Source organism: Telmatherina bonti, assembly GCF_933228915.1.
Source record: "Telmatherina bonti genome assembly, chromosome: 18".
Lineage (NCBI taxonomy): Eukaryota > Metazoa > Chordata > Actinopteri > Atheriniformes > Telmatherinidae > Telmatherina > Telmatherina bonti.
Window position 1 is genome coordinate 7,434,271 of NC_136616.1, and position 23,955 is coordinate 7,458,225.

The window sequence follows — 23,955 nt, forward strand, 5'->3', positions numbered from 1 at the left end:
AACTCCCATGCCCCCTCCAGGACCCCAGAGAGGTTGTAGAGCTGGTCCACTGTTCCGCGACCAGGACGAAAACCACACTGCTCCTCCTCAATCCGGGATTCGACTATCCAGCGGACCCTCCTCTCCAGGACCCCTGAATAGACCTTCCCAGGGAGGCTGAGGAGTGGGATTCCCCTGTAATTGGAACACACCCTCCGGTCCCCCTTCTTAAAAAGGGGGACCACCACCCCAGTCTGCCAATCCAGCGGTACTGCCCCCGATGTCCACGCGATGCTGCAGAGGCATGTCAGCCAGGACAGCCCCACAGCATCCAGAGCCTTAAGGAACTCCGGGCGGATCTCATCCACCCCCGGGGCCTTGCTGCCAAGGAGCTTTTTGACCACCTCAGCGACTTCAGCCCCAGAGATAGGAGAGTCCACCCCTGAGTCCTCCAGCTCTGCTTCCTCATCGGAAGACGTGTTGGTAAGATTGAGGAGGTCTTCGAAGTATTCCTTCCACCGACCCACAACGTCCCGAGTTGAGGTCAGCAGCTCCCCATCTCCACTGTACACAGTATTGATGGAGCACTGCTTCCCCCTCCTGAGCCGCCGGATGGTGGACCAGAATCTCCTCGAAGCCGTCCGGAAGTCTTTCTCCATGGCCTCGCCGAACTCCTCCCATGCCCAAGTTTTTGCCTCGGCAACAGCCGAAGCCGCATGCCGCTTAGCCCGTCGGTACCCATCAGCTGCCTCCAGAGTCCCACAGGCCAAGAAGGCCCGATAGGACTCCTTCTTCAGCTTGACGGCATCCCTCACTGTTGGTGTCCACCAACGAGTCCTGGGATTACCGCCACGACAGGCACCAACGACCTTACAGCCACAGCTCCGGCCGGCCGCCTCAGCAATAGAGGCACGGAACACAGCCCATTCGGACTCAATGTCCCCCGCCTCACTCGGGACATGTTCGAAGCTCTGCTGAAGGTGGGAGTTGAAGCTCGCTCTGACAGGGGACTCAGCCAGACGTTCCCAGCAGACCCTCACAACACGTTTGGGCCTGCCAGATCTGACCGGCTTCCTCCCCCACCATCTGAGCCAACTCACCACCAGGTGGTGATGAGTTGAAGCTCCGCCCCCCTCTTCACCCGAGTGTCCAAGGCATGTGGCCGCAGGTCCGACGATACGACTACAAAGTCGATCATTGAACTGCGGCCCAGGGAATCCTGATGCCAGGTGTACATATGGACACTCTTATGTTGGAACATGGTGTTCGTTATGGACAATCCATGACGAGCACAGAAGTCCAATAACAAAACACCATTTGGGTTCAGAGGGGGGGGGACCATGCCTCCCAATCACTTCCCTCCAGGTCTCACTGTCATTGCCCACGTGAGCATTGAAGTCCCCCAGCAGAACAATGGAGTCCCCAGAAGGAACCCCCTCCAACCCCCCTCCGGCTGAGCCCAACCGGGCCCCACGGGCAAAGACTCGGCCACCAGACGCTCGCTCTCATTCTCCACCCCCAGGCCTGGCTCCAGAGGGGGACCCCGGTGACCCGCGTCTGGGCAAGGGAACATTTACGTCCATGGTTGTATTCATCATAGAGGTCTTTGAGCCGTAATTAGTCTGGTCCCTCCCCTAGACACCTGTTTGCCATGGGTGACCCTACCAGGAGCATAAAGCCCCCGACAACGTAGCTGCTAGGATCTTCAGGACACACAAACCCCTCCATCGCGATGAGGTGACGTCTCAGGAAGGGGCAAAAGTAAACCATAATTTATTGAACAAAGCAAATGCCCAATGAAACCAAAACACTGGAGGGGACAAAGGGAAAAGGGGAAAAAGCCGGGACCATGCTGCAACACATGGCTTGTAAGGAGGTCTGGCCAGGTGCTCCTTGTTGGCCGGATGAGCTCCACCTACCACTCTGAGAGAGGAAAAGGGAAACAAACCAAACCTTTAAAGCCATCCCAGCAGCTGGAAACTGAGAGCAGAGGGGATTATATCTGTCTGTGGGGTTTGATTTGCTTTTCTGCAGGAGATTCCCGTTCTTCTTCCCCCACTCTGCTCGTCTTCCTCAGTGTGTCTGTTTGCATCGTCTCAGTGGACGGAGGCTGTCGGCAGCAGAGCTGCCTTTGTGTCTGAATGTCTTCATAATGAAATGGAAACTGTTTCCCAAATAAATGTGTTTACTTCATAAACTAGAGGAAAAGCCGTTTATTTCCATGTCTGTGTTGTTTGCAGTTTGCCAGGGAGACGGAACAACTCAATAAGATCAACAGGAATGAAGGCAGACAGAAACTCTACTCCCTGGATCCAGAAACACAGGTCTTCTCCTCAATCAATAATTATTAATTAATATTAATTATTATTATAGATTATTAATTATTTTTTATGTAGATTTTAATTAATTATGTAGTTCAGTTTTTTTTTAAACTTTATTTTCTGTTGAGTTTTTAAAAAAAAAATTATTTCTGTTTATTTATTTAGAATATAATTTTTTTTTTTTATTTCCGTTTAATTGGTTTTATTGGTCATCATTCTTGAGTATATTTATTGTTCAATATAATTATACATAATATCTTTATGTATTTGATTTTTACTTTATTATTATTATTATTATTATTATTATTATTATTATTATCATCATTCGTAGTAGTAGTAGTGGTGGTGTTTTACCTGTAATATTTATGACTTTTTCTTTTGTTTTCCTTTTGCTTGGGGGTATGTACTTGAGTATTGATCCAGTGTCTTTGATCTGACCTCCTCCCTCCCTCGCTCCCCCTCTCCTTCCCCCTGTCTGATATCCAGAGGCTGGACTTCTCGGGCATCGAGCCAGACGTGAAGCCATTTGAGGAGCGTTTTGGCCGCCGCATCATGGTCAGCTGTCATGACCTGACCTTCAGCCTGCAGGGCTGCGTCAGCGAGAAGTCCGACGGCGTCCTCACCAACGTACGACATCACCGTCCCGACACACTAATGTATTTATAGGCGTGCATCGGGTCTCCGCTGCAGCTACCTGCCAGAGTTTCTGTTAGAAATGATCACAAGATGTTCTGATTGGCTGAAAACGGTGGACAGGAATCCTGGTGATTTATGTCTGCATGAGCTGGACGTTGGGCTTTCCTCCGTCTACTCCCTCTGCTGCCCCAGATAATAGAAGCTCCATAATTCATATCAGTCTGGCTGGAACCAGGTCGACACGTAACACAGAGCTGTGTTGTTCCAGTAGCTTCTACACACACTCAGTCACGGCTGACAGGATCGCAGGATTCCAGTTCGTTCCTTTATGTGCTGAAGGGAGAATGAACCAGTGTTTCCAGTATGAGTGCGCCTTGCCGATGTCATAAAGCAGAGCGAAGCCTCCTCCTGCGTTAGAGCTCGGAGAAATAATCACACTCATACTTGAGGTTTGGAAGCAGCAGCTCTTTTTCCGTCCTGTCTCACCGAGATGCTGACGGAAACCAACCCCGACTGGGGAGGAAAGGTTTCCAGCTGGGCGTCAGACCGCGGTTGTTTTACTGCTGACATGCAGAAGGAATGTAAATATAAGGTTATTCTTCAGGTCGGCGGATGTGTTTGTGTCGTCCAGCGAGGTGATAGCTGCAGATAAAACAGAAATCCTCCGTCATCGGAGATTTCTGCTCAGTGCCGACCGAACGCAGATGTTTCAGCTACATGCTGAAACATCAAACCAAAATAAAATACATCACTTGGGATGTTGCAGCTTTAAAATCTGAGCCAGTGAATCATAAAACCATCCGGGCCTGGTCATGTCTGGGATGTAACGATAAGGGAGGATCACTAACGTGGCGTCTGCTGAATCCCAGGTGGAGCCGTTCTTCATCAGCTTCGCTCTCTTCGACGTCTCCAAGAGCTGCAAGATCTCCGCCGACTTCCACGTCGATCTCAACCCACCGTGCGTCAAGGAGATGCTGACGGACACGTCTGGCCAACTCTCCCCTTCGTCTGACTCAGAGGGAGGAGGAGGAGGAGGAGGAACGAAGGAAGGAGTCGTGCTGAATGGAGACTCGGGGAACGGCAGCAGCCTACCGGCTCTGCAGAGGGTGTCCGAGGCTCTGCTGCGCTTCCCCACTCAGGTACAAACTGTTGCCCGTCGGCCCACAGAGGAAGGAAAGTCGAGTGAAAAAAACGTCTGAAAGTTGAGTTTCTGGTTTTATTTGGTGTGTGAAGCTGAAATGACGTTTCCTGCTCAGTTCAGGAACGGTAAACCAAGAATTCTTTATTTGTCTCACAGAAAATACGTGAACATTTCCTGAGATGAATGTGTGTTCTCGCATTACGGGCCGAGTGGTTTGTGATTTTCTCCTCTTATGCTGTAGATACCCCCCCCTTTCACCCAAAGCCTGCTGGGATAGGCTCCAGTCTCCCCGCGACTCTTCATCGGACTGAGCGGTTAGGATGATGAATGGATGAATGGATGAATGCTGTAGATACCAGTAAATACTAACTGAATTGCCCTACTACTAAACTGGCTGCTTTGGAAGAGTCCAGTTGTTTCTGATTGGTGCAACAGGAACGCCGATCGCCTCCCAAGGACGTCACCTACTACTGGGTGCTCAGAATTACTATTTTATTTTATTTTAATTTACTTTATTTTATTTAATTTAAAAAAAAAATAAAATAAAAAAAAAAAATATATATATATATATATATGTATATATATATATATATATATATATATATATATATATATATATATATATATATATATATTTATTAATTTTCTTTTACTTTATTTTCTTTTACTTTATTTTATCTGATTTTATTTTAAATTTTTTATTTATTTAATTTAATTTAATTTTTTATTTTACTTTATTTTATTGTACTGTGCTATATTTGATCTTATTTTATTTTTCGATTATTTTAAAATATTTAATTTTTAAATTTCTCAAATTTGATTTGTTTTTTATTTTATTGTATTTCTAAGTGTCAGCTTGAAACACAGGAAGTGCAGCGGAAGTGAAACTGTTGCGTCCTCAGGCGACCTCTCGGGTGCTGAAAGCAGCTGGTCGAAGCAGAACTGTTGGATTTGTGCAGAAACGCAGGAGGAACTGTAGGTTGTTCCACTGAGAGGTTTCTGAGTGAAATCCTCGCCATCAGCAGTGATATGCAGTTTATTCGGTGTGGTTGGAGCGTTTCCTCCTCGCAGCACCGCGAAGCGACAAAGTGCTGAACTGTGGTGTGTTTACGTCACCCCGCTCAGCTGTTCTGCTTCCACAGCAGCTGGCCCAGTTCTGCAGCTCTCTGATGACAACTCCCATCTGTTTCTCTTTGCTTTCCATTCTGCCGCCATCGTAGTGTTTCCAGATGATGCGAGCATGTCTGGAAGGCAACACATGAGAATCTGTTCAGCTTGTGTTCAGGTTGCCAGTTTCTGATGGGAGCTTTACGTCTTTCTCCGTCTTTCTGCAGGATTTAGTTCATGCAGGAGGGAAAAGGTCCACATGGGGCGTTAGCTCTGGTTCAGGCAGGTGCTGTAAGGTCCGCTCTGACCGCTGTGTTCCACTCACCAGACCGCTGCGCTGATGCTGGCCTTCTGTTTCCATGGACAGGAACATGAGCAGACAGGCAGAGCAGCAGGAGGGATGAAGGAGAAGCTGGTCCAGAAGCAGATCCTGAATCTGAACTGGACCAACTGCAGATGTCTGAGGGGCTGTTTAGGCAGACCAGTAAGACCAGCGGTCCACTGAAGACATTTCTGATTGCTGCTGAGACGTTTTAGTCTCCAGACGTCGGATAAGAGATGATAAACTGGCTTCACAACTACGTGAAGTCTGGAGGACTTGACTGGTCCCAGACTTTTGGCTCGGTTGTTACTTTTTACTTCTAATCTTTCTTTCTTTCCTCCAGAAACTTTTATTTCAACTTTGTCTTCTTCAGAGGGAAGGAAATTCTGGCTCTTTAACATGATCAATACATCTGATTAGTGATTGGTATGATGGTTTGCTGCTCATTTGCATATCACCAACTTATTTATGGAAACATAGTAAGTTGTTTTTCATCATCTGACCAAGCGGAGCATGTTGCTGTTGAACAGCAGTGGGCCCAACATGGAGCCTGGGGAACGCCTTGTGTGGCGGCCGAGCACATGATGAGCGCCATGGTCATTTGGCAGCTAAGTGCTTCTTGTAAAGCGAATAAACAAACTGGGACCAGATGAGCCTGGACTGGTGGAGGGAATCATGGTCTGGAGGCGTTGGAGGATTGTAAGGATGAAGATCAGAAGAAGAAGAAACGTGAGATAAAAAGTTTACAATCCTTATAACTGATGTTATCACATTCAATCAGCAAAACGGCGACATTAATGAGTGAATCTGAATGTAAACATAAACTTTGATCAAAGTAAAATATTATATTGATTTAATGGATAATAATTCAGTTTAGTTGAGCTTTATTTGTACAAAGTCATCTCCAGATTCTTTTATACAGTCCAGTTTCATTTTGTTACAAAACGAGTCAATGATGTGATTCACTTCAGTTCTGTTTATATCTGTTTATATTGATCCATTCATAAAAGAAATGACCTCGCCATGGAAACCAACCAATTGACTCCTCCATCCTGAGCTGCAAAAGGAGACGGTGGAGGCTAAAACCTGCTTTAGAACCAGGACCAGATCCACCTCCTCCGTCTTTCTGCCAAGTCTCCAGCAGCTCCAGCTTCAGCAGGTTTAAGTGTTTGAGTTGTAAGCAGGATAGAAGGACCAGCTGAGTCAGTCCTGTGATGATGATGATGATGATGATGAAGAGCTGTTTATGTGTCAGACGACCATGCTGGACTCCTCCTCCACCTCCTCTCAGGCGGCTTTTATTTACCTGCAGTTGGTGTTTTCAGTGTGTTTACCTTCCTGCAGGAAGACGTGCAGCGAGTTTAAACCTGTTTAGATTTCCAGAAAGTTCTGTTGGAGTTCCAGACGGCAGCATTCAGACGGTTCTGTCAACGTAGTTTAAAGCGACAAGACCAGGAGCTCCCAGAGCGAGGAGCAGAGCAGGAGCTCCCAGAGCGAGGAGCAGAGCAGGAGCTCCCAGAGCGAGGAGCAGAGCAGGAGCTCCCAGAGCGAGGAGCAGAGCAGGAGCTCCCAGAGCGAGGAGCAGAGCAGGAGCTCCCAGAGCGAGGAGCAGAGCAGGAGCTCCCAGAGCGAGGAGCAGAGCAGGAGCTCCCAGAGGAGCAGGAGCAGAGCAGGAGCTCCCAGAGCGAGGAGCAGAGCAGGAGCTCCCAGAGCGAGGAGCAGAGCAGGAGCTCCCAGAGCGAGGAGCAGAGCAGGAGCTCCCAGAGCGAGGAGCAGAGCAGGAGCTCCCAGAGCGAGGAGCAGAGCAGGAGCAGAGCGTGTGCTTCTCCTGCAGCCTTCACTATCGGATGAAGCAGCTTTCAGCTGCTGACGCTCAGAGCGACGCCCTCCGTTGGCCGTTAACCTGGTTGGCCGTTAACCTGGTTGGCCGTTAACCTGGTTGGCCGTTAACCTGGTTGGCCGTTAACCTGGTTGGCTTTCCTCTTGCAGGGCGTTTTCTCCGTCACCAACCCCCACCCAGACATCTTCCTGGTGGCCCGCGTGGAGAAGGTGCTGCAGAACGGCATCACCCACTGCGCCGAGCCGTACATGAAGACGTCTGACGTCAGCAAGGTGCTTCAGGCGGTCGCCACGTCAAGCCGCTCTGCTGTCGGCTCGCTGTTTACTGTCCTCTCCCACGTCTCTGCAGACGGCTCAGAAGGTGCTGAAAGCGGCCAGACAGACGTGCCAACGCCTGGGCCAGTACAGGATGCCGTTTGCATGGGCCGCCAAGTAAGTCCGGAACAATCCCTGATCTTCAGCACGTCCTCCTCATGCACACGTCCAGACCTGCAGATCCAGCTGCAGGAGCCCCGCTGTGACACACACACATCTGTAACACACACACGTCTGCTGCGACGAGCTCAGCCTGCAGACCAACACGCCTCCAGAGCGGAGATGTTCATGTGTGTTCTGATCCAGGCAGGTCTTCAGAGACGCCCAGGGCAGCCTGGACATGGACGGAAAGTTTTCTCCTCTCTATCGGCAGGACAGCAGCAAAATCTCAACGGACGACCTCCTCAAGCTGCTGGCTGACATCAGGAAGTGAGCCTTCTTCTTCTGTGGTAGAGTTGTTGGTTTCCTTCTGGAGGCCTTCAGATGAAAACATTTCTGTTTCTCCTCAGACCTGAGAAGAGCAAACTGCAGACCGTCCCTGGACAGCTGAATGCCACCATTGAATGTGTCCCCCCTGACTTCTCAAGTACGTGGTCGTTTCCCTCGCTTTCGTCGGCAGGAACCCGGGTTCCACGAAGAACCTCCGGAGCGAATTTAGGACATGATTTTTAATATTTATAAACGTTTCCACACGTAATTTTTACTGGAAACATAAAGTTACACATGAAGTGACAAACAGCTTCTGGTTTGTACGAATCATTACGGATCAGCTTCCAGACCTCCAGACTCCTCACACGCTGCGTTCAGGTGCCGGTGCAAAGCTCCGTTAATCAGATTTAAGCAGATTCGGGACGTGTTTCCATAGAAACAGACGTGCATGTTGGTGCAGGTTATGACAGAAAACCTTTCCAACCACCTGCAGAAGCTTTGAAATCATGTTTTACAGACAAGTTTGCAGCGTTTTCGTAGCATAAAACGGTAAAATCAGGCGAGAAAAGACCTGAAACGGTCATCAGCTTCATCTGTCTGCTTCCTGCTGGTAAACTTCCCCCTGAAGGTTTAATTATGTTTATTTCTAATAAATGAACTACGAAGCAGCAGTGGAGGTCCGGCCCTCTAAGCCAGCGTGTTCTATGTTCCAGATACGGTGACGTCTTCCTATGTTCCCGTCAAGCCCTTCGAGGATGAATGTGAACGCGTGTCGGTGGAGATCGAGGAGTTCCTCCCAGAGGAAGCCAAGTACAACTATCCCTTCACCACCTACAAGAACCAGCTGTACGTCTACCCCTTACAGCTGAAGTACGACAACCAGAAGAGCTTCACGAAGGTGGGAGGCAGGACTGGCAGGACTGACCCGCAGGTTGTCCGTTAAGCTGACGTAATGTCTCCTCCACATCAGGCCAGAAACATCGCGGTCTGCGTGCAGTTCAGGGACTCGGATGAGGACGGTGCAGCTCCGCTGAAGGTGAGTTCTTCCAGTCTGTCATCATCTTCCTGCTTCTTTTCTCCCAGCAAGTGGAGTAAACCCTGAGCAGAGCTGTTGCAGAACAGCAGAGATGTGCATCCAGAAGCAGGCAGGCGGGACGCTGTTTAAACTGAAGGACGACAGGAAAGACTGAAGCAGCAGACGAGAACAGAACCACGTGGTGGACACACACACACACACAGAAAACATGATGTAAATGAAACCAGGGGAACTAGTGGAGAGGAGAGGGAAGCTAAACCAGACACGCAGGGCAGGAAACTTCAGAATAAAACAGGAAATCAGAACCAAACAGCATCCCAAGCCGACAGCAGGTATGTCCAGTTTAACAGGGCGAAAGGTCGAAGCCACAGATTCAAACGCAGTTTGATCCCCCCCGATCCATCCGGGAGCGTCTCATTACCTGCAGAGCAGTCTGAAGAAATCCTTTTACTTCTTCTTTCTAATGAAAATCACCTGAAATGTGACCAGAAACATGTTACGTCTGATGCAAAGCTGGCAGCAGCGCAGGTTGTCCTCCGGACGTGGTGCTGCTGCTTCGGGGGAAAACTAGACGTTTCGTTTGGAAAAAGAGGAAGTCAGAAGACACCATGGCAGGAAACCATGGTTCTGGAACAAACTAGATGGATCCGTACCGTGTTGAGCTGTGTCCTGCTGGAACACAGACCAGTGTCTAACTGGTTCCACGCAGCTGGGACTCCTCCACCAGCTGATGACGGGAAGAGGAGGAAATGGTGTAACTGAAGCAGAGGAGGAGGTGAAGCTGATGTAACTCAGCAGACCTGGTGGCTGGAGGTAACGGAGAGAAACGGATTTATTTCTGTCAGTTGAAGCTTCACGTTGCTGTCGGACCGGTCAGCAGTCATGCTGCAGGTGGAGCCGGCAGGGGGTCCCGCCGTGGAGCAGGAGGCTGCAGGGTCTGTGAGGAGTTCTGCTCCTCCTCCCTGCAGACAGGTCAGTCTGTGGAGGTGTGAGGCTGTAAACCCGTCCAGATGTGGAAGCTGCCCACGCCATCGGCGCTAATGCAACCCCATCCCATCAGAGATGCAGGCTGATAACAAGCTGGATGCTCCCTCTCCTCTTTAGTCTGCAGGACACGCCGTCCATGCTGTCCACAAACTATTCCACATCTTCATCCAGGTTTCCACTCAGAACATTTTAAATGAGCTTTGGTCCAGAGAAGACGACGTGTTTCTGGATCCTGGAGCTTTAACCTGCATGTGTGGGTTTCAGCCTGGGTTCACACTGGTTTCTGGAAGCTTCCTGAGTCCATGCACTGGTTTCCAGTAGAGAATTATGCCTGCTTTATAGGAAACAGTTTAATGTAAAAGACTGGTGAACCATCTGAGAGACTCTGCCTCTCTGAAATGCTCCTTTTACACCCAGTCATGCTGCTGATTAACCTGGTCATGTTCAGGTGTTGCTGCAGATTCACAGCTCAGGTTTTCCACTAAATGGTAAAATGTCAGAATCTGATATGTTGTTTGTATTGTAGGAGGAATAAAATCTGAACTGATGACATCTGCTAACAGTTTTACTCAGTTTGATGTTTCGAGACGTTTAATTTGCTTCTCAGGGTGGAGAATGTAGGAGAAGAGGAAAGCTCCTTCAGAGAGCCGTTATTATAGCTGGCAGGAGAAGATCTACAACCGCCACACGTCAGATATTTCAGCTGGAAACGGTCATCAGCGCCACAAATAGTTTCTCTGTTCGCAGAGAAATTCCTTCTCTTTCCCGTCAAAACATTCAGGCTGGAGGCTCCTGATGGAGATCTGAGGCGGTGAGGCGTGTAAAATCTCACCCAGACGGATCAGAACCCGTCTGAGGAGCAGCAGGAGGAGCCAGGAGGAGATCCTGTTTACAGACAGCCTGCAGGAGGAGCCAGGAGGAGATCCTGTTTACAGACAGCCTGCAGGAGGAGCCAGGAGGAGATCCTGTTTACAGACAGCCTGCAGGAGGAGCCAGGAGGAGATCCTGTTTACAGACAGCCTGCAGGAGGAGCCAGGAGGAGATCCTGTTTACAGACAGCCTGCAGGAGGAGCCAGGAGGAGATCCTGTTTACAGACAGCCTGCAGGAGGAGCCAGGAGGAGATCCTGTTTACAGACAGCCTGCAGGAGGAGCCAGGAGGAGATCCTGTTTACAGACAGCCTGCAGGAGGAGCCAGGAGGAGATCCTGTTTACAGACAGCCTGCAGGAGGAGCCAGGAGGAGATCCTGTTTACAGACAGCCTGCAGGAGGAGCCAGGAGGAGATCCTGTTTACAGACAGCCTGCAGGAGGAGCCAGGAGGAGATCCTGTTTACAGACAGCCTGCAGGAGGAGCCAGGAGGAGATCCTGTTTACAGACAGCCTGCAGGAGGAGGAGCAGGAGGAGATCCTGTTTACAGACAGCCTGCAGGAGGAGCCAGGAGGAGATCCTGTTTACAGACAGCCTGCAGGAGGAGCCAGGAGGAGATCCTGTTTACAGACAGCCTGCAGGAGGAGCCAGGAGGAGATCCTGTTTACAGACAGCCTGCAGGAGGAGCCAGGAGGAGATCCTGTTTACAGACAGCCTGCAGGAGGAGCCAGGAGGAGATCCTGTTTACAGACAGCCTGCAGGAGGAGCCAGGAGGAGATCCTGTTTACAGACAGCCTGCAGGAGGAGCCAGGAGGAGATCCTGTTTACAGACAGCCTGCAGGAGGAGCCAGGAGGAGATCCTGTTTACAGACAGCCTGCAGGAGGAGCCAGGAGGAGATCCTGTTTACAGACAGCCTGCAGGAGGAGCCAGGAGGAGATCCTGTTTACAGACAGCCTGCAGGAGGAGCCAGGAGGAGATCCTGTTTACAGACAGCCTGCAGGAGGAGCCAGGAGGAGATCCTGTTTACAGACAGCCTGCAGGAGGAGCCAGGAGGAGATCCTGTTTACAGACAGCCTGCAGGAGCAGGAGGAGGAGCAGGAGGAGCAGCAGTTAGTTACCTGCTCCAACAGGACGTCCTCTGTGGACGATAACATCTGAAGCCGCTCCTCGTCATGCGGTGCAGGTAATCAGAGGTTCCATCAGGGCTCCTGCTTCATCGCTCCTCCTCCTCCTCCTCCTCCTCAGCCTGCTGGGAGTTAATCTCAGAGCACCTCCCCTCCTCCAGGCTCTGCTTCAGCCGGTTCCTCATCATTCTCCCATCAGCCAGCTGGCTGCACCTCCTTCTGACCCGCTCATTAGTGATGTCTGACGGCGTCCTCACGGCGTCTGACCATCAGAGCCTGAATCCTCGTTAGCCTCGTCCTGACCTGCCGGCTTTGTTCCTCTGGAAGACCGGCGACATTCCAGCGGGTCGGATAGAGCAGTGGAACACATTTCCCCAGACGGCGTGTTTGTTGTGACTCCACAGTTTGGTCATGTCAGGATGCCTCATCACACATCATGTCTGACATTGTGTCTGCTTGGTTTTTCAGTGCATCTACGGCAAGCCGGGAGACTCGCTCTTCACCTGCAGCACCTACGCTGCCGTCCTGCACCACAACCAGAGTCCGGAGTTCTACGACGAGGTCAGATGTCGTCCTCGCCTGAAACTCACATCACCGTCTATCCACGCCTCCTCATTCAGCAGCTTCCCTCCTCCTAGAACCATTTCTCAGTTGCCGCCTACGGCGATAACCAGCGCTGCGTCGTCAGCGGCTGATCTAATCTCAGTAACCTGACGGCTCAAACGGAGGCACGTGTTACCAGCTGTTCTGGGCCTTACACCGGCTGTTCTGTTCTGGGCCTTACACCGGCTGTTCTGTTCTGGGCCTTACACCGGCTGTTCTGGGCCTTACACCGGCTGTTCTGTTCTGGACCTTACACCGGCTGTTCTGGGCCTTACACCGGCTGTTCTGTTCTGGGCCTTACACCGGCTGTTCTGGGCCTTACACCGGCTGTTCTGGGCCTTACACCGGCTGTTCTGGGCCTTACACCGGCTGTTCTGTTCTGGACCTTACACCGGCTGTTCTGGGCCTTACACCGGCTGTTCTGTTCTGGACCTTACACCGGCTGTTCTGGGCCTTACACCGGCTGTTCTGTTCTGGACCTTACACCGGCTGTTCTGGGCCTTACACCGGCTGTTCTGTTCTGGACCTTACACCGGCTGTTCTGGGCCTTACACCGGCTGTTCTGTTCTGGGCCTTACACCGGCTGTTCTGGGCCTTACACCGGCTGTTCTGGGCCTTACACCGGCTGTTCTGTTCTGGGCCTTACACCGGCTGTTCTGTTCTGGGCCTTACACCGGCTGTTCTGGGCCTTACACCGGCTGTTCTGGGCCTTACACCGGCTGTTCTGTTCTGGGCCTTACACCGGCTGTTCTGGGCCTTACACCGGCTGTTCTGGGCCTTACACCGGCTGTTCTGGGCCTTACACCGGCTGTTCTGGGCCTTACACCGGCTGTTCTGGGCCTTACACCGGCTGTTCTGGGCCTTACACCGGCTGTTTATCTCAGTGGAGGCTGTTCCTGGTAAAGCTAATGTGCAGTCAGCTCAGTGGGACATCAGTCATTTTCATCAGACTTCAGAGAGGCTTTCACAACATCAGCAGTCGATGGATATCAGGGCTGATGTCCTGCCATGAATATTCAGCTTCCCCTCCGAATAATGAAAACAGATGAGTATAAATACGGTGGTAAATGTGTATTACATGATTTAGAAATGTGTAAAGCAGTTTGAGTATCTTTGACTCTCTGCAGATGTGAGTTTGAGTTCAGGGTGGGTGAAATGTATGAAATGGTGCCTCTTTGATGTGTCGGCAGGGGAAAGCTGGTTTTACAGTTTAAATGCAGCTGCTTTGTCAAAACAAAATGTTTTTCTCTTTTTAGCAGAGTTAAAAACTTTTGACATAATTAAAAAAGGGAACTTTTCCGGTGCGAAAGGAAACGCTTCAAAGTTCAGCTGCTGTCACGATGTGTCAGTTTGTGTCGGTATGAAACCGAACGGAGGGTTTATTTTGCTCCGCTGTGCGCAGGTTAAGCTGGAGCTGCCGGTCCACGTGCATGAAAAACACCACATCCTCTTCACTTTTTACCACATCAGCTGCGAGTCCAGCAGCAAGGCCAGCAGCAAGAAGAGAGACGGGGTGGAGTCGCTGGGTGCGTAATCACAGAACAAACTGCTGTGAAGATTGGAGGTTTTTCTGACTCTGGTGCTGATGTGATGCGTTTCAGTCGGCTACTCCTGGATGTCTCTGCTGAAAGACGGGAGGATGCAGTCGTCGGAGCTCCAGCTGCCGGTCGCTGCCGCCCTGCCTGCAGGATATCTCTGTCAGGACAGCAAGAAGGTAGAGCTGCATCCTGCAGAGCCTCTGCAGCTTTTTATGGCAAACAGCGTAAAAGCAAAGAAGACAGAGTTTTAATCAGCTGCTCTTGTCCAGAGAACATATCCTCACCGCTGTGCTAACGTCCACGTCTTCTCCCAACAGCAGCCGGACATTAAATGGGTAGAAAACGCCAAGTTGCTGTTCAAAGTGCGGACACATGTCGCGTCCACCATCTATCCTCAGGTAAGCCGCGGTCCCTCTGTCCTCTCCACGCTCACATGCTGCGAAGACGAGGCTGATGTTCCAGATGTTTGTTCTCCCCAGGACCTCCATCTGCACAAGTTCTTCCAGCACTGCCAGCTGATGAAGACCACGTCAGAGGCCAACCCCGCTGAGCTCATCAAATACCTGAAGGTGAGATCCTGCGTTGGTAGAAGCTCTTAGTCAGAAGATGTCGAGTCCAGGCAGTCCCACTCCTCCACCCCGACGCTGACTCGCCTGCAGCTAGTTCACGCTACGAGACTTTCAGACTGTCTCAGGTTTCACACCACATGGTGATTTTCTCCTGTTTCAGGAGGTTCAGACTCAAAGCGATGTGTCGTCTGATCAGACGTGTTGCTACGGCATGCAAACTGCTTCTGTCTGCGCTTCTGCTGGCTCAGGAGAAAGTTGATGTGACATAAAACAGGAAAGGTTTCGACAACATGGATCCTTTTAGCGAACTTTAACCAAGTTCAGCTGAAGCAGACCTGGTTTCACAGTCCATGCAGGGAGAAGCCGAACAGGAGGAAGGCAGGTGAACTCATCAGCAAACCCAAACAAAGGATGCTGAAGATCCTGCAACTAAACGGAAACTAAGGCTGCAAACGTCACAGAGATGAGACTGAAGGTCTTCTCGTTGTAAACTCAGAAACTTCTGCTTCATTTCAGTCACATCAGAATCGCAGGTTCAACATTTATTCCTCTGATTCTGTGAAACCGAACCAGGAAATCATCTTGAGTCAGTAAAACCAGCGATAACGCTTTATTTACATGCTTCTCTGATCAGTCACCATGATGCAGCCAGATTTCTGACACACACACACACACACACACTCCCCCAGCTGGCTGCTGGCTCAGTTCAGCATCACCGTTAAAATCCTGGACTTTTCTCCTGAAATGGGTTTTATGGCTCAGATTGTTGTGGACTAAGTGCTTTACTGGACTTCTGCTGATGTAAGCGGAGGGTTTTCCCTGCAGTAGCATCTGAAACTGGAGCACAGGACAACTTCGAACACAAGCTGCTCTTCAACCTGTTTATGGAATTTATCGTTATGATTGCAGCTTTAAATGTTTTTACATCAGTCACATGTCAGGACTCCTAGGCTACGTTCACGCTACAGGCTGAGGTGACTTCAATCCGGTGTTTGAGCCCCTATGCGACCTGTAACTGATCTTTTCTTAACAGTCTGAACAACACAGATCTGATATTTTGGAATGCGACCCAGGCTGCTTGGATATGTGGTCATAAATCCGATATGTACCTAATCTTTAGCCATGTGACTTCAGTCTGACCGACCGACGCGTCATTGACACGCGACAAACGTCATTATTCTGTGTTTATTGTTGATGAACTCTTTATCGGTAATTACGCTCACATCACTCTCCCACCAATCCTGACTGCGACTCCGTACCCAAACCTTTCTCTCTACAGCTGTTGCTGCCACAGCTCCACAAAGACCAAAACTTTTACTTTTCTCTTCTGTAAACGTCTCCTTGAAACGAACCCATTCCCAACGTTGTGGCGACGGTTGGACAAAATGTTTAAAATAGCAAATGCTCTGCTGCCGTCCATATTTACTTCTGCAAACTGCAAAGACGTCACACGCACGCTCACTGCACGTCGCCGTGTCTTCTACACATGCGGGACGCTTCTGGTGCGCATGAGGTTCATACAGGAGATCACATACAAGTCACACTTGATCGGAAATGTGAACAGACTTTCAAAAAATTCGGATTCCACAAAAACATTCGATATGAGCAGCAAGCCCTGCAGTCTGAATGTAGCCTAAGTTTCTAAATGGTACTTGGGACACGTCCACATCAGCCGTTCTGATCTGAATCCGAGTCCGTTTGCTCAGAAAGTCGCTTCATTTGGGGAAATGTGAACGCGGCAAACTAATCCTGATTCAGAACAAAGAAGCGACTCGGTCTGCCTACAAACGCAGGTCTCGGTCTGTTTCAAGTGGACCAAATACAGGAAGTGGACTACAATAAAAGTCCCTTCCAGCATGTGGCGTAGCGTTGCATTGTGGGTAAACCCATAGCAATGGCGTTAAGGGTCCTCTGCCTCGTCTGGTGTTCATACTGCGTCCATTGTTGCAGTGGATTTCTGCAGGATACTTGCATAAGACACAATAAAAACCCAAAACCTTCTTCTTCTAAAGTGTTTCCTGAAGTCCTGGAGAGCAGCAAGACCCCAGGAAACACACACACACACACACACACACACACACACACTCACACACTTCAATCCTGACACTGAGCTGTGCCTCCTTAATGACTTGAGATCTAGCAGCGAAAAGTGAAGCACAAACGACTCCCGTCTCCATCTTGTCTCCCTGCAGTGCCTGCATGCCGTGGAGACTCATGTCATCATCACCTTCCTGCCCACAGTGCTCCTGCAGCTGTTCCAGGTGCTCACAGCCGCCACCAAAGAAACTCAGGAGGTTGCTGTCAACTCCCTGCGGTCAGTTGTTCCTTCTTCCTAACAAACGTGGCTTCAGATTTCAGCATGAAACTGCAGTTTTCAGCATGAAACTGCAGTTTTCAGCGTTAAACTGCAGTTTTCAGGGTTAAACTGCAGTTTTCAGCGTCAAACTTCAGTTTTCAGAGTTAAACTGCAGTTTTCAGAGTTAAACTGCAGTTTTCAGCATGAAACTGCAGTTTTCGGCGTTAAACTTCAGTTTTCAACGTTAAACTGCAGTTTTCGGCGTTAAACTGCAGTTTTTAGCGTTAAACTGCAGTTTTCAGAGTTAAACTGCAGTTTTTAGCGTTAAACTGCAGTTTTCAGAGTTAAACTGCAGTTTTCAGCATGAAACTGCAGTTTTCAGCATGAAACTGCAGTTTTCAGCGTCAAACTTCAGTTTTCAGAGTTAAACTGCAGTTTTCAGAGTTAAACTGCAGTTTTCAGCATGAAACTGCAGTTTTCGGCGTTAAACTTCAGTTTTCAACGTTAAACTGCAGTTTTCGGCGTTAAACTGCAGTTTTTAGCGTTAAACTGCAGTTTTCAGAGTTAAACTGCAGTTTTTAGCGTTAAACTGCAGTTTTCAGGGTTAAACTGCAGTTTTCAGAGTTAAACTGCAGTTTTTAGCGTTAAACTGCAGTTTTCAGAGTTAAACTGCAGTTTTTAGCGTTAAACTGCAGTTTTCAGAGTTAAACTGCGGTTTTCAGAGTTAAACTGCAGTTTAACTCTTAAAACTGCAGTTTTCTGCGTTAAACTGCAGTTTTTAGGGTTAAACTGCAGTTTTCAGAGTTAAACTGCAGTTTTTAGGGTTAAACTGCAGTTTTCAGAGTTAAACTGCAGTTTTAAGAGTTAAACTGCAGTTTTCAGAGTTAAACTGCAGTTTTCAGGGTTAAACTGCAGGTCTGAGTGAAACGTCGCTGCTTCCCTCCCTCAGAGTGATCATACACATCGTCTCTCGATGTCACGAGGAAGGGCTGGAACACTACCTGCGCTCTTTTGTAAAAGTAGGTGGAAAAAGAAGCCAAAGTCCTTTGATTTGATCCAAAAGATGCGAAACTTGTCTGGATAACATCTGGTTTGTGTCGCTTCTCTTCTCAGTACGTGTTTGTGAGCGGTGCTTCTACATCTGGAAACTCTGCAGCCACACATGAAGTTCTGGCCGTCGCAGTGACCGCCATCCTCAAGCAAACCGCCGATTTCAACACCAGCAACAAGCTGCTCAAGGTGCGAGGAGTTCTTCTTCTGTGGTTCTTTCAGCAGCTGTAATGCCAACAGTGAGCAGCAGGGGGCAGACTTCCCTGCTGGTTCTGTGTGTCACCTCTCTGTCCACTCATCATTTCACTCCTGCTGGTTTTTCCTGGGGACTTTTACAAGGAAGTCCTAAAATATCTCGTGTCGTTTCCACAGCACTCCTGGTTCTTCTTGGAAACGATGGCGAAGTCCATGGCTCAGTACCTGCAGGAGGAAAGCCGCATGAAGGTTGGTGTTCCTGGGCTGAAAGGTTTCACTGTGAGCCCAGATGATCTGGTGTGGAGTTATCCCACAGCTCACGTCAGCACATTTACACACACCTCACACACACCAGGAGACAGAACAGAGGTCTCAGTGTGGGAATTAGTCAGTTTACGCTCTGCATTGTGAAGCCGGGATCTGGATCAGCTCAGGAACCACAGCACCACAGTTTCGCCTTCAGATCCACGTTTTATCTGTTTTAGGTCAATAAAATTCTGAGTTTATTCTAAACAGCTGATCTCTCTTCGTCATGATGCTGATCAGATGCCGCGGGCCCAGCGCTTCCCCGACAGCTTCCACCAGGCGCTGCAGTCCCTGGTGTTGTCCATCATGCCACACATCACCATCCGCCACATGGAGATCCCAGAGGAGGCCCGCTGCATCAACCTGAGCCTGGCAAACTTCATCAAGGTCTGAACGCCGCAAAGCCTCCTTCAGAAACGTGGCAGCCGTGTGATTGGCTGACGAGCAGGTGGAGCTGATGAGTGAAGAAGCTGCTTTCTCTCCTCAGAGGTGCCTGACCTTCATGAACAGGGGCTTCGCGTTCGGCCTGGTCAACCACTACATGTGTCACTTCGGCCTGAAGGATCCGAAGGTACACGTGCACGTATGTGCATTGAAAATAACACGAAGCTGCTGAAAACTGGTCAAGGTGTAACACTGTACTTTGTCCCACAGTCCTGTGATTAAATGTTAATCAGTTGTAATTTATGTTTTAATGTTTGTATTAATGAGTGAAAATAGTAAATTAGTTGAATATGTAGATTAAAAAAAAAAAAAATTAATTATTGAATTTATAAACAATCAATCAATCAATTATTGATATAAAAAGAACAGTTATATTGCATGCCTGGTGATATAAAGAAAAATCAATAAGCAAACAGAAAATGTAGATAAATACAAATAAATAAATGAAAAAAATTTAAACCAAATTAAATAAATTATACAAATTATTGAAACCAGACTAACTATGGATAAATGCAACCAGACTAACTCTGGATAAATGCAACCAGACTAAGGCAGGATAAATGCAACCAGACTAACTCTGGATAAATGCAACCAGACTAAGGCAGGATAAATGCAACCAGACTAAGGCAGGATAAATGCAACCAGACTAACTCTGGATAAATGCAACCAGACTAAGGCAGGATAAATGCAACCAGACTAACTCTGGATAAATGCAACCAGACTAACTCTGGATAAATGCAACCAGACTAACTCTGGATAAATGCAACCAGACTAACTCTGGATAAATGCAACCAGACTAAGGCAGGATAAATGCAACCAGACTAACTCTGGATAAATGCAACCAGACTAAGGCAGGATAAATGCAACCAGACTAAGGCAGGATAAATGCAACCAGACTAACTCTGGATAAATGCAACCAGACTAAGGCAGGATAAATGCAACCAGACTAACTCTGGATAAATGCAACCAGACTAACTCTGGATAAATGCAACCAGACTAACTCTGGATAAATGCAACCAGACTAACTCTGGATAAATGCAACCAGACTAACTCTGGATAAATGCAACCAGACTAAGGCAGGATAAATGCAACCAGACTAACTCTGGATAAATGCAACCAGACTAACTCTGGATAAATGCAACCAGACTAACTCTGGATAAATGCAACCAGACTAACTCTGGATAAATGCAACCAGACTAACTCTGGTTAAATGCAACCAGACTAACTCTGGATAAATGCAACCAGACTAACTCTGGATAAATGCAACCAGACTAACTCTGGATAAATGCAACCAGACTAACTCTGGATAAATGCAACCAGACTAACTCTGGATAAATGCAACCAGACTAACTCTGGATAAATGCAACCAGACTAAGGCAGGATAAATGCAACCAGACTAACTCTGGATAAATGCAACCAGACTAACTCTGGATAAATGCAACCAGACTAACTCTGGATAAATGCAACCAGACTAACTCTGGATAAATGCAACCAGACTAACTCTGGATAAATGCAACCAGACTAAGGCAGGATAAATGCAACCAGACTAACTCTGGATAAATGCAACCAGACTAACTCTGGATAAATGCAACCAGACTAACTCTGGATAAATGCAACCAGACTAACTCTGGATAAATGCAACCAGACTAACTCTGGATAAATGCAACCAGACTAAGGCAGGATAAATGCAATCAGACTAAGGCAGGATAAATGCAACCAGACTAACTCTGGATAAATGCAACCAGACTAACTCTGGATAAATGCAACCAGACTAACTCTGGATAAATGCAACCAGACTAAGGCAGGATAAATGCAACCAGACTAACTCTGGATAAATGCAACCAGACTAACTCTGGATAAATGCAACCAGACTAACTCTGGATAAATGCAACCAGACTAACTCTGGATAAATGCAACCAGACTAACTCTGGATAAATGCAACCAGACTAAGGCAGGATAAATGCAACCAGACTAACTCTGGATAAATGCAACCAGACTAACTCTGGATAAATGCAATCAGACTAAGGCAGGATAAATGCAACCAGACTAACTCTGGATAAATGCAACCAGACTAACTCTGGATAAATGCAATCAGACTAAGGCAGGATAAATGCAACCAGACTAAGGCAGGATAAATGCAACCAGACTAACTCTGGATAAATGCAACCAGACTAAGGCAGGATAAATGCAACCAGACTAAGGCAGGATAAATGCAACCAGACTAACTCTGGATAAATGCAATCAGACTAAGGCAGGATAAATGCAACCAGACTAAGGCAGGATAAATGCAACCAGACTAACTCTGGATAAATGCAACCAGACTAAGGCAGGATAAATGCAACCAGACTAAGGCAGGATAAATGCAACCAGACTAACTCTGGATAAATGCAACCAGACTAAGGCAGGATAAATGCAACCAGACTAAGGCAGGATAAATGCAACCAGACTAACTCTGGATAAATGCAACCAGACTAAGGCAGGATAAATGCAACCAGACTAACTCTGGATAAATGCAACCAGACTAAGGCAGGATAAATGCAACCAGACTAAGGCAGGATAAATGCAACCAGACTAACTCTGGATAAATGCAACCAGACTAACTCTATATAAATGCAACCAGACTAACTCTGGATAAATGCAACCAGACTAAGGCAGGATAAATGCAACCAGACTAACTCTGGATAAATGCAACCAGACTAACTCTGGATAAATGCAACCAGACTAAGGCAGGATAAATGCAACCAGACTAACTCTGGATAAATGCAACCAGACTAACTCTATATAAATGCAACCAGACTAACTCTGGATAAATGCAACCAGACTAACTCTGGATAAATGCAACCAGACTAAGGCAGGATAAATGTATTTACCTGCTCTGTTTTGCTTCAGAACAAGCTCCGCCTCCTTCCTGAGCCACAGCGCCGCTCTTATCCGTCCCCGTCAGACACAACAGGCTTTGTTACTGACGGAGAAGCTGCACATTTGACTAACAAATGCTCGGAGCTCGTGGCTCCAGGCCACGTTGACACTGCCGTGTTTACTCTGAGCTGTTACCGCGGGAGACGTGCGTGTGCTGACATGTTGTCGTGTTTCATGCAGGTGCTGACAGAGATGAAGTTCGAGTTCCTCATGACAGTTTGCAACCACGAACACTTCATCCCTCTCAACCTGCCCATGGCCTTCGGCCGCACCAAGCTGCAGAGGGTGCAAGGTGAGGCGGGGGGTCGTCGGGCCTCCCGACACACACGCCGCGCACACATTTCCCGCCTGACCGCGCTCCCTCACGCATACACGGGAACGTCAGACGTCAGTCTGATCCCTGATGAACATCCTGCTGCCTCAGTTTCACACAACCACCATGGAAATGAAGCATGAACTGCTGAGTTTACCCCCCAGGACTTTATTTTCACCCCCTGCTCTCTGTTTTGTTTGTTTTGTTTTCTTTCTGCTTGTGATCAGATTTTATTCCATATGCGACGGAGCTTTTTGGCCCTGTAGGTAGGTGCTCTCCGCCCCACGTCTGCTGCCGTCCTCATGACCCCCATTAACCAGTCCCCCCGCCACTCGCAGGGCGCTCATCCCTCCTCTTCACCCTGATCGCTGCTTCATCTGTCTGCCGGGGTCTGGGCCTGCCTGCCTGCCGTAGATCACAGCCGATCAGCTCGGCCTCTTTCCTCGCTGCCTAACCGACCTGGTTCTGGATAAAGTAGAGATGATGAAGTGTTTTCCTCCTCTTGGTGTCTTCTATCTGCCTCTGTCATCGGAGAAGATAATGACCCAGCGTCATTATTTCTGTTGCAACAGACAACTTCTCCTTTCTCGCTGCCGGCCGAGTCTCACACTTTTATTGCTCCTCTTCTAAACTTCCAGAGCGGATTTGTGCTAATAGGAGCTGTTTGTAATGGAGTGTTTGTGGAAACGGTGCCTGACTGAGTGGTTTTGTGGGTTTTAATCCTTTTCCTGCATACGGTTTGCAGTGTTGCATCCTGAGTGACTGAAGGGGTTTGCATCTGGATGACAACAGCCTGGGCTGTATGAGTGTTCAGTCAAACGGACCATCTTGTTTCTGTGATGCCTTTACATGTTTAGATCTCATCTAAAGCTGCCAAAAAGCATAAACGGCTCAACGCTGCAAAACAACAAAATTAATTCAACAAGATTTATATTTTATTCATTTACCAACATGCATAAAGATGGTTTGAATTATTTAGCTTGTGGGAATAAAATGGAAGAAAATACAAAAGGACAGAACTGAAAGAATGAATACACAAACAGATCCCAGAAAATGTAAAATAAAATAAAGTAAAGCATAAAAAAAAAAAAATTTAATTGAGTAAAAAATATATTAATATTTAAATAGAAAATTACAAAACAAATGAACACAATTCAGTGAAGTTAGAACTGAAAAAATATTATTATTTATGTTATATATTAGTTTATTTAATTCTGGCAATTTTTAGTTGAACTTGATTTGAGGTAATGGGAGTAAAAAATTTAACTTTTTTTAAAACTTAAAAAAATATATTTTTTAAATTTTTTCTCTTTTTAAATGAATACATTTGCTAAAATGGAATAAATCAGAATTAAATTGAAAGTTTTTTATGAATAGATTATGTGAAGTGACATTGTTTATTTATGAAAAAAGATTTAATAAGATTATATTAGAGTTGAAGAATTCAAAGATTATTTTATTTTTATGTGGATATAATTCTATACATTTATTGAATTGAAAATGAAATAATTTCGTTCTTTTTTAAAAATTTAATTAAACCCTTATTTTGTCTGGATTTGGTTCAATCAGAATTAAATATTGTTACCCTTAATTTGGTTTTGGAGCATGAATTATATGA

At 47.7% G+C, this 23,955-nt stretch overlaps 1 protein-coding gene across 7 annotated transcripts in view; it reads left to right on the forward strand.

Moving 5' to 3' along the window:
• The window catches only part of dock11 (dedicator of cytokinesis 11), an 85,583-nt gene that overhangs the window by 20,494 nt on the left and 41,134 nt on the right, over window positions 1-23,955 (forward strand). For 5 of the 7 annotated variants that reach the window (XM_079257589.1, XM_079257595.1, XM_079257590.1 and 2 more), the window contains exons 10-31: window positions 2,220-2,303; window positions 2,787-2,927; window positions 3,806-4,075; window positions 7,496-7,618; window positions 7,695-7,777; window positions 7,967-8,089; window positions 8,170-8,246; window positions 8,803-8,987; window positions 9,060-9,125; window positions 12,573-12,665; window positions 14,110-14,233; window positions 14,309-14,421; window positions 14,563-14,643; window positions 14,725-14,814; window positions 17,007-17,128; window positions 18,060-18,129; window positions 18,224-18,349; window positions 18,533-18,604; window positions 18,872-19,048; window positions 19,149-19,232; window positions 22,205-22,316; window positions 22,565-22,603. In XM_079257589.1, the coding sequence (XP_079113715.1) occupies window positions 2,220-2,303; window positions 2,787-2,927; window positions 3,806-4,075; window positions 7,496-7,618; window positions 7,695-7,777; window positions 7,967-8,089; window positions 8,170-8,246; window positions 8,803-8,987; window positions 9,060-9,125; window positions 12,573-12,665; window positions 14,110-14,233; window positions 14,309-14,421; window positions 14,563-14,643; window positions 14,725-14,814; window positions 17,007-17,128; window positions 18,060-18,129; window positions 18,224-18,349; window positions 18,533-18,604; window positions 18,872-19,048; window positions 19,149-19,232; window positions 22,205-22,316; window positions 22,565-22,603 (2,455 nt within the window). The remainder of the gene's footprint in view (window positions 1-2,219; window positions 2,304-2,786; window positions 2,928-3,805; window positions 4,076-7,495; window positions 7,619-7,694; window positions 7,778-7,966; window positions 8,090-8,169; window positions 8,247-8,802; window positions 8,988-9,059; window positions 9,126-12,572; window positions 12,666-14,109; window positions 14,234-14,308; window positions 14,422-14,562; window positions 14,644-14,724; window positions 14,815-17,006; window positions 17,129-18,059; window positions 18,130-18,223; window positions 18,350-18,532; window positions 18,605-18,871; window positions 19,049-19,148; window positions 19,233-22,204; window positions 22,317-22,564; window positions 22,604-23,955) is intronic. The other 2 variants (XM_079257592.1, XM_079257594.1) reach the window with 1 other exon arrangement.